Source organism: Equus przewalskii, chromosome 15 (genome assembly GCF_037783145.1).
Source record: "Equus przewalskii isolate Varuska chromosome 15, EquPr2, whole genome shotgun sequence".
Taxonomy (NCBI): domain Eukaryota; kingdom Metazoa; phylum Chordata; class Mammalia; order Perissodactyla; family Equidae; genus Equus; species Equus przewalskii.
The window spans coordinates 670670-688670 of NC_091845.1; the positions used below are offsets into that span (position 1 = coordinate 670670).

At 40.8% G+C, this 18001-nt stretch overlaps 1 protein-coding gene across 1 annotated transcript in view; it reads right to left on the bottom strand.

Annotated features, from left to right (window-relative positions):
• The window catches only part of TXNRD3 (thioredoxin reductase 3), a 75750-nt gene that overhangs the window by 10979 nt on the left and 46770 nt on the right, over positions 1-18001 (bottom strand). Inside the window, exon 13 of the mRNA XM_070576440.1 lies at positions 13910-14017. Coding sequence (XP_070432541.1) covers positions 13910-14017 — 108 coding nt within the window. The remainder of the gene's footprint in view (positions 1-13909; positions 14018-18001) is intronic.

An 18001-nucleotide genomic window follows, 5' to 3' on the forward strand; every position in this document is an offset into this window, starting at 1 on the left:
GATTCCATTTATATGAAATGTCCCTAACAGGCAAACTCATAGCGACTGAAAGCAGACTAGTGGCTGCCTGGAGCCAAGGGTGAGGGAGTGGAGGAACCGAGGGAGCGACTGCTCATGGGAACAGGATTTCATTTTGGAATGATGAAAATGTTCTAAAACTGATTGTGGTAAGGGTCGCACAACTTTGTGAAAATATACTAAAAGCCATTGAATTGTACACTTTTAAGTTGTGAATTTTATGGTATGTGAATTATATCTCAGTAAAGCTATTATTTCAAAAAATTAAGCTAGTCACAGCTGCGTCCCATGGTAAACTATGATTATTTTACTCTCATGAACTTTTAATTTTCTACGCAATTGAAGAGTATTTTCTTTTGTCATAGACTTAATTTTCCATGTCTCAGTTGTAATTTAATCCCAGACTTTAACAATGTGAGATCTTCTAATCCATGAACATGGATGTCTTTCCAATTATTTAGGTCCTCTTTAATTTCTCTGAGCAATATTTTGAAGTTTTCAGTAACAAGTCTTTTGCCTCCTTGGTAAATTTACTCTCAAATACTTTTTTTTTTTTTAAAGCTTAAGAATTCTTTCTTGTCTTAAACCGTTTTGACATTGCTAGCATTTGAAAAGTTTGTAGTATATACATAGAACCACAGAAGGAGTACCCATGCATCTATCCACCCTTCAGTCTAAGATACAGACCGTTACCAATAGTTTGAATCCTCCTTCATGTCTCTACATGATGCCCTCCGATTCCTACTTAAAGGTAACTATCCCAAATTATGTTGATTATTAATTTTATTTTCTCTAAATTTATTCTTTTTGATGCTGTTGTAAATGTATCCTTTAAAATTTCCTTTTTTAGACAGCTCCTTGCAAGTATATAAAAATACAACTGATTTTTGTGTGTTGTCTTCACATCCTGTAACTATGCTGAATCCATGTAGTTCTGTTACAGGCTGAATTATGTCACTCCCTCAAAAAAAAATTCAAATGTTGAAGTCCTAACCCCTAATACCCCAGAAGGTAACCACAGAGTCTCTTTAAAGAGGTAAATAAATTAAAATGTGGTCATTAGGGTGGCCCTAATCTTAATGTCCTTACAAGAAAAGGTAATGTGGACACAGACACACACACAGAGAAGATGAAATGAAGACAGTGGGAGCAGAAAATCCACTACAAGCCAAGAAGAGGGACCTGGAAGAGATCCTGCCCTCATGGCCCACAGAGGGAACCAACTCTGCGACATCGTGATCTCAGATTTCCAGCCCCCTGAACCAAGAGAAAATAAAATTCTGTTTTTCATACATGGGCTTTATCATGTTGAGAAAGTTCCCTTCTATTCCTAGCTTACTGAGTGTTCCTTTTTATCATGAAAGAGTGTTGAATCTTGCCAAATGCTTTTTCTGCATCAATTGAAATGTTTTTTTCCCTTAAACTCTAATAATATAGTATACTACAGTGATTTTCATATGTTGAGCTATCCTTGCATTTTTGGAATAAATATCACTTACTCATGATATATAATCCTTTTAATATGCTGTTAAATTTGGTTTGCTAGTATTTTGTTGAGGACTTTTGCATCAATATTTATAAAGATATTGGTCTGTAGTTTTCTTGTAGTGTCTTTGTCCATGGTCTAAGGGTAATGCTGGCTTCATGGCAAGTTAAGACAATGCTCCCTCCTCTTCAAATTTCTGAAAGAGTTTAAGAATTATTGGTGTTAGTTCTTTAAATGTTTGGCAGAATTCACCAGTGAAGTAATCTGGTCCTGGGCTTTTGTCGAGAGGTTTTTGATTCAAAACTGACTCAATCTCCTTACTAGTTACAGGTCTACTCAGATTTTCTTTTTCTGCGTGACTTAGTCTTGGTTGTGTGTTTCTAGAAATCTGTCGATTTTAGCTGTGTTATCCAATTTGCTGGTAAAAAATTGTTCATAGTATTTCTTCTATAATCCTTTTAATTTTGTAAAATTGGAAATAATGTCCTCACTTTCATTGGATTTTAGAAATTTGTCTTCTTTCTTTTCCTAGTTAATCTAGCTAAAGGAGTATCATTTTTATTAATCTTTTCAAAGAATTAACTGTTGGTTTCATTTATTTCCTGTTTTTCTATTCTCTATTTTAATTCTCTCCATTCTAACCTTTATTATTTCCTTCCTTCTGCTAGCTTTGAGATTAGTTTGCTCCACCTTTTCTAGTTCCTTAAGGTACGCTGTTAGGTTGTTGATTTCAAACCTCTTTTTTTTGTGTGAGGAAGATTGGCCCTGAGCTAATGTCTGTTGCCAATCTTCCTCTTTTTGCTTGAGGAAGATTGTTGCTGAGCTAACATCTGTGCCCATCTTCCTCTATTTTATGTGGGATGCCGCCACAGCGTGGCTTGACAAGCGGTGCTGGGTCCCTGCCTGGGATCTGAACCTGCGAACCCCGGGCCACCAAAGCAGAGCACGTAAACTTAACCACTATGCCACCGGGCCGGCCTCTCCTTCTCTCTCTCTTTTTTTTTTTATTGAGTTATTGATAGGTTACAATCTTGTGAAATTTCAATTGTACATTAATGTTTGTCAGTCATGTTGTAGGTGCACCACTTCACCCTTTGTGCCCACCCCCCACCCCACCTTTCCCCTGGTATCCACTAAACTGTTCTTGGTCCATAGTTTTAAATTCCTCATATGAGTGGAGTCATACACAGATTATCTTTCTCTTGCTGGCTTATTTCACTTAACATAATTCTCTCAAGGTCCATCCATGTTATTGCAAATGGAATGATTTTGTTCTGTTTTGCAGCTGAGTAGTATTCCATTGTATATATGTACCACATCTTCTTTATCCATTCGTCTGTTGATGGGCACTTAGGTTGCTTCCACGTCTTGGCTATTGTAAACAGTGCTGCAATAAACATTGGGGTGCACAGGACTTTTGGGATTACTGACTTCAGGCTCTTTGGATAAATACCCAGTAGTGGGATGGCTAGGTTGTACGGTAGTTCTATTTTTAGTTTTTTGAGGAATCTCCATACTGTTTTCCATAGTGGCTGCACCAGTTTGCATTCCCACCAGCAGTGTATGAGGGTTCCTTTTTCTCCGCAACCTCTCCAACATTTGTTGCTATTAGTTTTAGATATTTTTGTCATTCTAACGGGTGTAAGGTGATATCTTAGTGTAGTTTTGATTTGCATTTCCCTGATGATCAGCGATGATGAGCATCTTTTCATGTGCCTATTGGCCATCAGTATATCTTCTTTGGAGAAATGTCTGTTCATGTCTCCAGCCCATTTTTTGATTGGGTTGTTTGATGTTTTGTGATTGAGTTGTGAGAGTTCTTTATATATTAAGGATATTAAGCCTTTGTCAGATATATGACTTGCAAATATTTTTTCCCAGTTAGTGGGTTGTTTTTTTGTTTCAATCCTGTTTTCATTTGCCTTGAAGAAGCTCTTTAATCTGATGAAGTCCCATTTGTTTATTCTTTCTATTGCTTCCCTTCTCTGAGAAGGCATGGTGTCCGAAAAGATCCTTTTAATACTGATGTCAAAGAGTGTACTGCCTACGTTTTCTTCCAGAAGCCTTATGGTTTCAGGTCTCACCTTTAGGTCTTTAATCCATTTTGAGTTTATTTTGGTGAATGTTGAAAAAGAATGGTCAATTTTCATTCTTTTACATGTGGCTTTCCAGTTTTCCCAGCACCATTTGTTGAAAAGACTTTCTTTTCTCCATTGTATGCCCTCAGCTCCTTTGTCAAAGATAAGCTGTCCATAGATGTGTGGTTTTATTTCTGGGCTTTCAATTTTGTTCCATTGATCTGTGCACCTGTTTTTGTACCAGTACCATGCTGTTTTGATTACTGTAGCTTTGTAGTATGTTTTGAAGTCAGGGATTGTGATGCCTCCAGCTTTGTTCTTTTTTCTCAGGATTGCTTTAGCAATTCGGGGTCTTTTGTTGCCCCATATGAATTTTAGGATTCTTTGTTCTAATTCTGTAAAGAATGTCATTGGGATTCTGATTGGGATGGCGTTGAATCTGTAGATTGCTTTAGGTAGAATGGACATTTTAACTATGTTTATTCTTCCAATCCATGTACATGGAATGTCTTTCCATCTCCTTATGTCGTCATCCAGTTCTCTCAGAAAGGTCTTGTAATTTTCATTATATAGGTCCTTCACTTCCTTAGTTAAATTTACCCCAAGGTATTTTATTCTTTTTGTTGCGATTGTGAATGGTATTGTATTCTTGAGTTCTTTTTCTGTTGGTTCATTACTGGAGTATAGAAATGCTACTGATTTATGCAAATTGATTTTATACCCTGCAACTTTGCTGTAGTTGTTGATTACTTCTAACAGTTTTCCAATGGATTCTTTGGGGTTTTCTATATATAAGATCATGTCGTCTGCAAACAGAGAGAGTTTCACTTCTTCCCTCCCTATTTGGATTCCATTTATTCCTTTTTCTTGCCTGATTGCTCTGGCCAGGACCTCCAGTACTATGTTAAATAAGAGTGGTGATAGAGGGCATCCTTGTCTCGTTCCTGTTTTCAGGGGGATGGGGTTCAGTTTTTGCCCATTGAGTATGATGTTGCCTATGGGTTTGTCGTATATGGCCTTTATTATGTTGAGGTAGTTTCCTTCTATGCCCATTTTGTTCAGAGTTTTTATCATAAATGGCTGTTGGATCTTGTCAAATGCCTTCTCTGCATCTATTGAGATGATCATGTGGTTTTTATTCCTCAGTTTGTTGATGTGGTGTATCATGTTGATTGATTTGCGAATGTTGAACCATCCCTGTCTCCCTGGTATGAATCCCACCTGATCCTGATGTATGATTCTTTTGATGAATTGCTGAATTCTGGTTGCCAAAATTTTGTTTAGAATTTTTGCATCTATGTTCATCAGTGATATTGGCCTGTAGTTCTCTTTTTTCGTGGTGTCCTTGTCAGGTTTTGGTATCAGCGTGATGTTGGCCTCATAGAATGTGTTAGGAAGTGTTCCATCTTCCCTAATTTTTTGGAATAGCTTGAAAAGGATAGGTATTAAATCCTCTCTGAAAGTTTGGTAGAATTCCCCAGGAAAGCCATCTGGTCCTGGGGTTTTATTCTTTGGGATGTTTTTGATTGCTGTTTCAATCTCTTTCCTTGTGATTGGTCTGTTCAAATTGTCTGCCTCTTCTTGAGTGAGCTTTGGGAGATTGTAGGAGTCCAGGAATTTATCCATTTCCTCTAGGTTATCCATTCTGTTGGCATATAGTTTTTTGTAGTATTCTCTTATAATCTGTTGTATTTCTGCAGTCTGTTGTTATTTCTCCTCGCTCATTTCTGATTTTGTTTATTTGAGCTTTCTCCCTTTTTTTCTTTGTAAGTCTGGCTAGTGGTTTGTCAATTTTATTTATCTTCTCAAAAAACCAGCTCTTTGTCTCATCGGTCCTTTCTACTGCCTTTTTCGTTTCAATAGTATTTATTTCTGCTCTGAGTTTTATTATTTCTCTCCTTCTGCTGACTTTGGGCTTCATTTGTTCTTTTTTCTCTAGTTCAGTTAGGTGTGCTTTAAGGTTCTCCTTGTCTTTTTTAATGCATGTGTTTACAGCTATACATATCCCTCTAAGCACTGCTTTCAGTACACGTTGCAGTTTTGGCATGTTGTGTTTTCCTCTTCATTTCTCTCAAGTTAACTTCTAATATCCCTTGTGATTTCTTTGACTCATTGATTGTTTAAAAACGTGTTAATTTCCACATGGTTGTGAATTTCCAGTTTTCCTTTTGTTAGTGATTTCTAGTTTCATTCCACTGTGATCAAAAAAGATGCTTTGTATGACTTCAGTCTTTTAAAATGTATTAAGACTTGTCTTGTGGCCTAACATATGGTTTATCCTGGAGAACGTTCCACCTACACCTGTGAAGAATGTGTGTTCTGCAGTTGTTATTGGGGTGTCCTGTACACACCTGTTAGGTCTAACTGGTTTATAGGTTGTTCAAGTGCTCCGTTTCCCTATCGTGTCTGGTTGTTTCATGCATTATGGAAGGCAGGCTATTTTACTGTCTCCAGCTGCTATGTAGAACTATCTATTTCTCTCTTTAATTCTGTCAATTTTTGTCTCATATGTTTTGGGGCTCTATATGTTTACATTTTCTTGCTGTATTGAATTTTTAAATAATATATAATGTCCTTCTTTCTCTACTGTAATTCTTTTTACTTCAGTTCTATTTTGTCTGGCAATAATATAGCCACCTTAGCTCTCTTTTTGTTATTATTTGCATAGAGTATCTTTTTCTATGCCTTAAGTTTCAATCTGTTTGTGTCCTTAAATCTACAGTGAGTCTCTTTAAACAGCATATAGGTGAATCCTGGTATTTTAAATCAAATCTGACAAATTCTGTGTTTTCATGGAAAAATTTAATCTATTTACTTTTAACTACTGATAAAGAAGGACTTACTTTTACATTTAGCTATTCATTTTCTGTAAGTCATGTTTTTCATTCCTCAGTTCCTCCATTACTGTCTTTTTTGTATTTAGTTCATTTTTTGCAGTGGAGCATTTTGATTCCCTTCTTTCCTTCCTGTATATTTTAAAAGTTATTTTCATAGTGGTTACCTTGGGGATGACAACTAACGTCTTAAATTTCTAATGATCTAGTTTGAATAATACCAACTTAATTTCAATAGTACTAAAACTTTGCTTCTCTACATCTCCTTCCCAGCCCCTTTATGTTCTTATTGTCACAGATCACATTTTATACAATATATGCTCATTAGCTTCGATTTATAATTACTGTTTTTAAGCATTTGCCTTTTAAATCAAATAGGCAAAAGAGAGGAGTTACAAACCAAACCAGATGTACAATAGTACTGGTTATCATACGTGCCTGTGATGTTACCTTTACTAGTGATCTCTGATCCTCCTTACAGCTTCCAGGTGCTGTCATTCCAGGTGTCCTTCCATTTCTGCCTCAAGGAGTCCTTATAGCATTTCTTTTGGGGCAGGTCTGCTGGTAGTGAATTCACTCAGCTCTTGATTTTCTGGAAATGCCTTAATCTGCTTCATTTTGAAGCATATCTTTGCCAGATGAAGAATTCTTGGTTGACAGTGTTTTTTCCTGGACTTTAAATATGTCATCCTATTGTCTTCTGGCCTCCATGGTTTCCAATGAAAAAAATCAGCCACTTATCTTACTCAAGATCTCTTTAACAAGTCACTTCTCTCTTGCAGCTTCCAAAATTATCTTTTTCTTTGGGCTTGAACAATTTGACTATAATGTTTACTGGTGTGATCTCTAAGTTTAGCCTGCTTAGTATTCCTTGCACTGCTTGGGTGTGCAGGTACATGTATTTCATCAAGTCTGGGAAGTTTGGGCCATTCAAGTATTTCTTGTCTCTCCTTCAGGGACTCCTTTCATGCACATGCTGACGTGCTTCGTGCTGCCCCACAGGCCTCTCAGGCTGTCTTCATTTTCCTTCCCTCTGCTGCTCAGACTGGGTAAGTTCAATTGTCTTATCTTCAAGTTCACTGATGCTTTCTTCTGCCTGCTCCAATATGCTGCTGAACCCCTCTAGTGAGTTTTCAATTCAGTGACTGTACTTTTCAGCTCCAGGATCTCTGTTTGGCTCCTCTGCATAATTTCTAACTCTTTACCAATAGTCACATTTTGTTCTGATATCATTTTCCTGATTTCCTTTAGTTATTTGTCCAGTTTCCTTTAGCTCACTGAACATATTTTTAACATTGATTTAACAGTTGATTTAATGTCTTTTACTAATAATGTCAATGTCTGGGCTTCTTCTGGGATAGTTTCTGTCAAATTATTTTTTTCTGTGAATGGGCCATACTTTCCTGTTTCTTTGTATGTTGTTATCAGTTGAACTGTGTCCCCCCAAAATTCACCTGTTGAAGTCATAGCCCCCAGTATGTGACTTTATTTGGAAGAGTGTTATTGCGTATATAATTAGCTAAGATGAGACCATACTGGAGTAGGGTGGTCCCCTAATACAATGTGACTGGCGTCCTTACAAAAAGGGGAGTTTTTGGATATAGACACACACACACAGACACACACACACACATACATGATGCCATGTGAAGATAAAGGTAGAGCTCTACAAGTCAAAGAATGACAAAAATTGCCAGCAAACCATCAGAAGCTAGATTTATTTCATTCATTGTATTAAATTCCTCATTGCACTTTTCCTCCTATAGCTGTACAATCCAGAAGATAAAGAATTCAAGAGTATTTCATTGTACTCTGTTTAAAAAAAATACAAATATGAACATTCGGATTGTAAGAATTTGTTTATATGCTCAATTGAAAAGCACATAGAAACCACCCAGCTATCAAACTCATGACTCAGTTTACAAGTGCTGATACAATTTACTAAGCAAGCGGGGTGGGGGGGGGGATGGAATAGACTCTCCCTCATGGAAACCAAAAGGAAACAACCCTGTCGACATCTTGATCTTAGACTTCTGGGCTCTAGAACTGTGAGAGAGTAATTTCTGTGGTTTCAGCCCTCAATTTGTGGTACTTTGTTATGGCAGCCCTAGGAAACTAATATGCATGCTTTGTTAGTTTTTCTTGAGTCTGAATATTCTAAGTAGTATAATGTGGTAACTCTGGAAATCAGTTATTCCCGTGTCTCAGAGATTGCTGATTTTTGCTTGTTGAGGGCTAGATTCATCTGTTTGTGACTTCTCCAAACTATTTTTGCATAGCATACATTCACTGTTGTGTGAAGTTGCTGTGGTTTCTGTTCCATTGTTTCTGTGGTCAGCCAGTGACCTGATAGAGACTTCCTTAAATGTCTGACTCCCAAAATGGGGAGGCAGGAGGTGGAGGACTGTCTCGTGAAACCTCCCTTGCAGCAGGTAAGCCACTTCAGCTTTGGAGGTTAAAACGATGTCATCCACTACTAGAAACACTGAAATTTCCCCGTCTCTTCATCAAGCTGCCCCCTTGATGCTGAAAGTATTTGACTAAACTCCAGAATTCCAAAAGAACTGCTTCAAACACTTATTGCCAGTCCAATTGTTGTCTTGGTGGAGGAGTGGATTCCTAGAGCTTTCCTTCTGCCATTTTCCATACTGTCACTCGTGTTCATCCATCTTCATTGCTGAGTAGTATTCCACGGAATGGATGTACCACCATGAGTTTACTCATTCACCTTCAGTTGTCACATTCACATTTCAGTCGTTTCCAGTTTAGGGCTACTAGGAATAAAGCTGCTATAAACATTTGTGAACATACAGAAATCAACGTAAGTCTTCATTTCTCTGGGGTAAATACTCATCCACTGGGTTTTTAATTTCTGTTATCATATTCAGTACTCCTGATAGCTGTCTTTTGTTTCTCTGAATGTTACTTTTGACAGCATGTCCTATTCTCTTTTCATGATTGTAATACATTATCTCTGACAATAGCGGCATCATTCATTTCTTTCAGGTCTGATCATCTTTGTCTGCTCAGCTTAAATGCTGGACATTTAAAAGTGCCTGATTTTGGAGGAGATGAAACTGTTCTACACCTTGGTTATAATGGTGGTTTTACAACTATGTTTGAATGCATAGAAATGTATATCTAAAAAAATCATTTTACTGTAAGTAAATGATGCCTCAATTTTCTAAAAAAATGTTTTTAAAGTTTGAAAGCTCTGAGCTTCTGTCTAGAGCTTACTGAATTTGAGCTTCACTGTCAGATTAGCTAACTGGGAAGTTTATTTGGGGACCCTTATTCAGTAGCTTTAGGTCTTTCCTTATGGGCTTGCCAGAGTCCCCTGAGAAACAAGGCTCCACCAGTCTTGGGCCAGAGGAGAGTGAAGGGCTGGCTTCCCGAATTTTGGGAGCTGAGTAGGAGAAGAGGCCTCAGGATTCAGTATGTATCTGTGCACTTAAATACGATGCTGGCATGGCACCCATATTGTCACACAAACCTAGTGCCCCCTAGTCAAGAGACCCTTGGGTTTAACCCTCTCTGCAAAACACCCTTCCAGGCATTTGCCAGTGTGTGGAAAGTGCTCTGGAGAGTGGTGCGAGGTGAGACTCACTGTTTCTTAGATGGACTTTCAAACAGTCTATCTTAACTGCCTCCCACACCCTCCTCCAGAGGTACCTGGTGTCACTAATTTTTGAGCCTTTGATGACTTCAGTGTAAAGCTTCGTTGGTTTCTTGACTTTCTCCCATACTTGCTTAGAAATTTTGTTTTGATCTGCTGGGTTATTTACCACCCATCTGTCTTTTATCCCCCAAATTGCTGTTTGTCTCCTCTCCTCTCCTCCCCATTCTTGAGAGTTTATTTTAAATTCAGATCTCTTCTCCTTAAAAGTATAGACATCGCTCTCTTGTTTTTGGCACTGAATGTGCCATGAAAAATCTTGAGGCCAGGCTGACTCTTTCCCCACTGTAGATGACTAGCTCAACTCACACACATCTCTGTCAGTCACTCCACATCAACTTCTCCTACAATAAGGTATGTTTTTTCAATCTTCAGATTCAGTTCTTGTTTAATATTAGGAATATTTTCTTCTATCATATTTCTGAAAACTATTTCTGTACTATTTGTGAGGTTTTCCACTGAGGGGTATGAATTATATTTATGTTGGATCATCTTTGTCTACCCATACCTATCATCTTTTTGCTTTGTCTTTTTTTCTTTCACATTAAAATGTAATTATCTCCACCTTATGTATCATCCCTAGTATCCCTATGTAACTACCTTTATTTTCAGTCCTGTGCTTCTGTGATTCCAATGTATTTGTTAGTTCAGTGATTCTCAATTTGACCTTCATCAGTGTATGGTGTTCTTCACTGGCTACTCCTTCCACGGAACACGTATTTACTAGGAAGAGAGCCTGGGCTTTCTTACTCAGGAGAAATCTTGACATTTCTATTTTTTTCCTCTCTGTCTCCTCTCCTAAGCAGCAGTCTCTGGTAGGGAACTACAACAGTGGAGGGAGAACACTACTTCTTATCTGTCTCCTTTGGGGAACATTTTCTCTAGTGTTGGCAGGTGTGTTGATTACCTTGCTTTTTCACATATCATAGTGATAAGCAAAGGAAACTAGAAGCCCAGAGATTGTGCCAGAGGAAAGAACATGGTGAGTTTTTAGAACAAAGAGTAGGCCAGTGTGACCGGACATTATGAGCAGGACAGAGTGTCGTAGCATGAACAGCCTGATTACGCAATGGGTCTTACAGCAAACAGTAGGAAGTTTAGATTGTATTTTTTGAGCACTGGAAAATCATTAAAGAGTTTTAAGTGGGGAAATGGCATAATTGATTTGTATTTTTAAAAGCTCTCTCTGCCTCCTGTGTGATGAGTGGAGTGGGCTGAGAGTGAAAACAAGGAAACCAGGAGGAAGCATACAGTGGTAGTGCTGGCATGAGACACGGTAGACCAGAACAGGAGAGTGAGGACGGAAATGGAGGAAGTAGATACACAGAAGACATATTCTGAGGGTAAACGTGATAGGACTTCCTGGTGAACTGACTACTGATGGTGACAACAGGGGAGAATTAGGGAGCTGCTCAGACATATCAGCATGCATAGGGTTTTTCTCCTGGAAAGCAAACATTTCATTAGCTTCTCAAAGGAATTCATACGAAAACAGGTTAAAACTCTGGTTCTAGACACTCATTTCTAATATAAAATTTTCTATTAAACAATTTTCGGCCCCCAGAGGGCAGCACATTGGTGCAGCCCTCTTTGGCCCCTTCAGGAATTCCTTTTTTATGGTACTGTGCTTTGGCATTATGCATGGGGCTGCATTTCTGGATCTAGCAACAGCTCTAGAAACAGATCTAGAAACAGCTCTATAAAACCCATCACTGTATTTACTAAAGGGCGATTTTAAGGATATTATTCACCGTATCTCAGTAACCTTTTTATAAGAACTTGAAGAAATAGCTCTCAATTCTCCCTCTTCCAGTCAGGTAATAGGAAACTTGGAATTCAATTAAATGTATAGCTTAATCCTAGAGCAAATCTATAGGGCCATAAAGCACGAATCTTGTGACCCAACAAACTAACTTTTCTGCTAACACCACCTTATTTTTTCCACCTCATTTTTATCACCTTGATTTGCTCACTTCAAAAAAATATTATATATATATTTTTGAGAGACTTCCTCAAATCTCTTTTATAATAAGAATATTAAAAATACTAATAGATCAAATTTTTAGTCCTTTCAAATGCAAAAAATAAATACATAAAATAGGTTTGGATGTGCAGCAAACCTCAGGAAAAAGACTTTCCAGTAACCCACACACTGGGGGAACATTTTTCTTACAAAGCCATTCCTTTATCTGGGGTATGGCCTTCTACTTTCTTCCTCTCACAAGGCTGCCTTTCTATCTTAATTTCCCATTAATTTCAAAAAGTTTTAGAACTAAGTGTTAAATCCATAACTGTTATCATCAATTTTCCAAGACCCAAGTAAAAGCGCTTGAGACCCACTGCAGAAAGGGCGGCTCGTTATTACGAGGAATTAACCATAAACACTGATCAAGTCATGTCCTCGAAAACAAATTTCTCATTGAAAACACCCATCTAAAATAACTTTATAAAGCTTTAATCATACATTTTCCCAACACTAGACATGTAAATAAGAGTTTCAGTACATCATTAGGCCGTTTAACTAGAAATATCAGCACTATGGCTATAAGGAATTCCCAGTAATAAATTAAAATATCTTCAAGGGAGAGAAGTGAGATTTCAATTCTCTTTTGCTTAAAACATCAAGTAGTACTGATCTTCCAACAATTTTTTTGTGTGTATCTGAGGAAGACTGGCTCTGATCTAACATCTGTTGCCAATCTTCCTCTTTTTGCTTGAGGAAGATTGGCCCTGAGCTAATACTTGTGCCAGTCTTCCTCTATTTTGTACATGGGACGCCACCACAGCATGGCTTGAGGAGCAATGCTAGGTCCACACCTGGGATCCGAACCTGAGAACCCTGGGCCACTGAAGTGGAGCATGCGAACTTAACCACTACACTACCCGGCTGGCCCCTCTCCAGCTCTTTTTATTTCTCCCTATCCCTCCTATGTTGGGAGAGCGTGCAGAAAAAAGCCAATGAAACCATCTACCAAAATACAACGTAAGAAAACATTGATAAGGTTGTTATGACTGGAAGAGGTGTATGGAGGACATCTTTTGGGGAGTCCGATAGGCCACAGCCCACAGCAGGTCCTTAACCCTGGGATCTGAAAACCCTCCCCACCTCCAGCCCATCAACAGCAGAGGTTCCCAGAGCCACACTGATGTGAGAGGAGCCTGGCCACTTCCACGCCCAATGGAAGTGGGTGGATAGCTGACCCAGCTCAGAAGAATCAAATGTCCTCTCCCACAATTTGGAACTGAGACTAAGGAACAGTGAGTCCATCAGTTCCTCTAAAGACCAGAACTATTGGATAAACTCGGTAGCAGAAGAAAGGCCTTATTTTGGCTGCTATGTGCATTCCAGGGGAAAATAAAGTCTGTCGGCAGAAACAGAAGAATGAACTGCATGCACACACACACATACACATAAATCCCAAGCAAGTAAAAGAAAGACTTGAGATGGTCTTCAAATTCCTGGTTCTTATCCCTTCCTAAGGGCCTGATGCATTCCTGCACTCCCAAAAGATCTTATAATAACTTGTGCTTCCTTGTATAAGCTCCCTCAAGTAGACGTTTGTTACATGTAATTCAAAAGTCCTAAGGCATACATTGTATGGCCCTCTTTCCTCAACTCTATCATTATTATTAGTGTGCTAGAGAGACAGGGTTTAAATTATTTAATTTCTAATTTTCCTAAAATAGAAATATGATGTCCTACAATAGAACCATAAATGGTAACTTGCAAAATGACAATTTATTTGAGTGACTGTGAAGACAAATAGTTAATTAAAAGAGAAATTCTTAAAAAGCAAACAATAAATCACAATCTTACTTCCAGATTCTCTTTCTTATGCACTTCAATAGCCTTCTCTTCAGATAATCCACAGCAGCCATATTCCAAAGGAGTAAACACTGTAGTTGGCACATTAATATAATCACACTGAAAGATAAACAAATTACATTCTCTTAGTTGTGACAATTTTTACAGTGAAAAACTATAACACACATTTATGAAAGGAAAATAAGTCAGCCCACTTCGGTGTAACTGATTCTTACATATCATCGTGTCAGGATTCTAAGTTACACCACAGGAGGTGACGTGAGCCCGCCTCCAGGGCAGAGGCCACACACTGGCCAGTGACCTAGGAATGGGATTGGCTCCCCCAGAGCCCCAACTTCAGACATAAGGTCTGAAAACCAAGTGGGAGATGTGGAGATGGCGCCACTTCATTGTCCCTACAGACACATTCTAAAATGTCTTCTTTCCATCCCCATGATTCTGCACCCTGGAGCACCTTAACCAGGTGACCAAGAATTATGCCATTTCATTGGAAGCTGAGGCACCCTTGGCCATTTCATGTAACTGTGGCACTGAGAGGATAGGCAAAGAAGCTGCCCAACAGTGCTGGACTGAGTGACTGTCCCAGACCATCCCACAGTCTTCCAGCAGCTGCAGCAGCTGCCCGTGGGAAAGTGAGTATGAAGGCAGGTGTGTCCCTCCCGGAGGAGAGAGTATCTTTGGGATTTTGTGGAGAAGAATAGGAACACGCAGGCGGAAGCATCATTAAAACTGTGTGGAGAGACAGCGGTGTGCAGGGGCAGAGGAATGGTGGAGGCTACAACAGAGGAGAAGGTCTCTGCCTGCCCACCCACAGCCCCGTCAAAGGGCTTCACTGCCCACAGCCCTCACTACATGTCCCCCAAACCCGCCAACTCATGACGGGTGCTAAGGTCAGGGGTGGACATCTCACCCGAGGAAAGCCAATGCATAACCGGCCAGAAAGCCATGAAAAAGAAACAGATGAACTATGTCAATCAAACTGTTTCTTCTGGAGGAAAATGAACTGGAAGCAAAGGAAGAATTTCCCAGGTGGTCCTGGGACAGGAAGAGACACACATGCAGAGCTGTGGCCAAGCCGGCTCACGGAAGCACAGCCTGCGAGAGCGTCCCTGTGCACGGGCCCCGGGAGCAGCCACAACCGCAGAGCCAGCCCCAGCACTATTCTTGCCATGTGACCCTCCTAAGACACTCCCTCAATTTGCCTGGTTTCTATTTTTTGTTACCCAAAAGAAAAATAAATCACAACGCTACCAGGTATCCGTCTTGACGTCAGCGAGGTGATTTGTACACAACGTACATCAGCCCAGATTCTGTAACTAACGGGCTCTAACGCCGCTTCACATCTGCTAACCTGCACTGCACCGGGAGCCAAGCATGTCTGCTTTGTTTCAACACAGCTAAAGAAAATCACGCAACAATGTGGACTGCCTTAGTATTTTCTGACTTCTCTTAGGCCCTCAAATGCTCGTCAATCCATTTATTGACCCCATATCCCATGGCTTAGAGGGCAGCCTCATTTTCAACAGATGCCTTGGTCTCCTGTTTCATGTCAATTAAGGAAAATCAACAGGAAATTCCACAGCTTTCCTCTCTTTCACCTAAAACACTTTCTCCACATCTTAAGCCGTCTCCTCTCCTTGAACGTGACTTCATCTCACCCTACCTGTAGCCTTCCTTTCAGTCCTGTGCCTTTAACCTCTCTCCTTCTCGCGCACAGTACTCTGTCTTCTAATCTCTCCACTCCACAGCACCGTGATGAACGTCTCAAAGCCTCAGGCAACCGATGCCACCACCTACATTTCCTCTTTGCACTCTGGAGGGGGTAATTCCTTGTACAGTTAGCATTCCTGGCCCCACTCAATGATGCCAGAGAGCAGCCCCACGCCCCAGGCGCCCCTCATCCACCAGTGCTTCCACGTGTCCGCAAGGTCTTCATTCGCAACCTGACGAGCTACCCGGAGCAATGAAATAAGCAGCACACAGCACACCTTATGAAGAAGATGCGCCCAAAACGCTTACCTGAACCTAATCATGCAAAAGCAAAGAAGTTCAGAATGGGAGACATTCTACAAGAAGAGTAGCCGAGACTCATAAAAAAATAAAAGTCATGAAAAATAAAACAGGTAAATAAAGGCAGGGGGCTGTATCAGAATAAGAGACTAAGGAGCCAAATGTATTGTGTGAATCAGAACAAGTGCACACACACACCCCTAATGGACAACTGAGGAAATCTGAATATTATTGCATTTTTGTTGCATTTCTCAGACACAGTAATGGAATTGTGGTTATGGAGATGAATATCCTTGCTCTTAAGAGATAGAGGCTACAGTATTTAGGGGCAGAATGTCACTGACGTCTGCAACTTACTTCAAAACCTCAGCAAAAAACCCATGTATGTATTGTACATATACATATTCAGAAAACGAGAGAGCAAGAACGACACAACGTTAATAATTGCAGAATATGGGTGAAAGGTTAATCTGGGTGACGGTTACTACTCTTTCTGAGGTTTGACCTTCTTTCTAAACAAAAACTTAGGGGAAACAAAGGTCTTCAACAGTTCCCACTGCCTAGAGAAGGCCACTGTCGTTAGTGCCATCCAGTGGATTCCGACCCCTAGGGACCCTGGGTGCAGCAGAGGGAACCTGCCCGGTCCCTCTGCGCCATCCTCTACCTTCCGGCGCTGTGTCAGACAATGCTCCACTGCTATTCACAGGGTTTCCACGGCCAGTTTTCTCAGAAGTGGCTGGCCGGGTCCTTCTTCCTAGTCTGTCTCAGTCTGGAAGCGCTACTGAAACCCGTCCACCGTGGGTGACCCTGCTGGTATTTGAAATACTGGTGGCACAGCTTTCAGCATCACAGCAACACACAGCCGCCACAGTATGACAACTGGCAGAGGGGTGGTGTGGTTCCCTGACCGGGAAAGGAACCCAGGCTGCGGGGGTGAGAGCGCCGAATCTTAACCACTGGACCACCAGGGCTGGCTAGAGGAGGCCATACCAATTCTCTATTGTGGCATCACGGATTTGTGATGATCTGGCACTGAATTAAATTTCCAACTTCACTCCCAATTGTGCTCCTGTCCCACCAACTGCTCTGCCTAAATGCAGCCCGAAATGCTGTAAGTGTCGTGGATGGGACAATTCTGTGTACGACAGTGCAATCAGCATTCCTGACACCCATCCACTAATTCGGTAGAGCCATCTCCCCAGTGGCCTTTCATCTGCCAACACCCGCTCAGGTCCACAGTGCTCCCGATGGAGCAGGCATGACCTCCCCCAGCTGACACTCCTGAGGCCACCCACAGTCCTGAGAGTGAGGCCAGCACTGCAGAGCTCCGGGCTTTCAGCCGCCTTATCTGCTCACCAGAAAAGCCCTGTGCTTCCTCAGTTTTGAATGTACATCCTACAAAGTCCATTCCAAATCTTTGATCAACGACTATGAAAGGTGAAGGAGACTCTAGAAGTCATCCAACTCACACCGTTAGCTTTGCAGATGGTGAAAGTGAGGCCCAGAGAAGTGAAAGGACTTGACAGCCTCACACACCAAGCACATACTGACGCCAGCGCCAGCAGCCCGATCCACGCGGAGCGCCCCTCCTACCCTAGGACATGGCCGCCGTCCACCTGGGACACCTTTTCCCACCCCTTCCGTCAGAATTAACTGCTCCTGTCTTGCTCATGACCCTCAGCTACCCGGGAAGCTCCCTGGAGCTGGAACCATGCCCGTCCTTGTATATCACCCAGCACAACATCTTATGTGTCATAGATACTCAAAAAATATTTACTGAAAACCACTGGCAAATAGTCAACTGCAAATGATTGATCTGGGAAGAACCCTTTACTTGCAAAACAAGCACAAGTGCGGGGCCGGTTCCGTGGCCGAGTGGTTAAGTTTGCACACTCCGCTGCAGCGGCCCAAGGTTCGGATCCTGGGTGCGGACATGGCACCGCTCGTCAGGCCACGTTGAGGTGGCGTCCCACATCCCACAACTAGAAGGACCTGCAACTAAGATATACAACTGTGTACAGGGGGGGTTGGGGAGATAAAGCAGGAAAAAAAAAAGAGAAAGGATTGGCAACA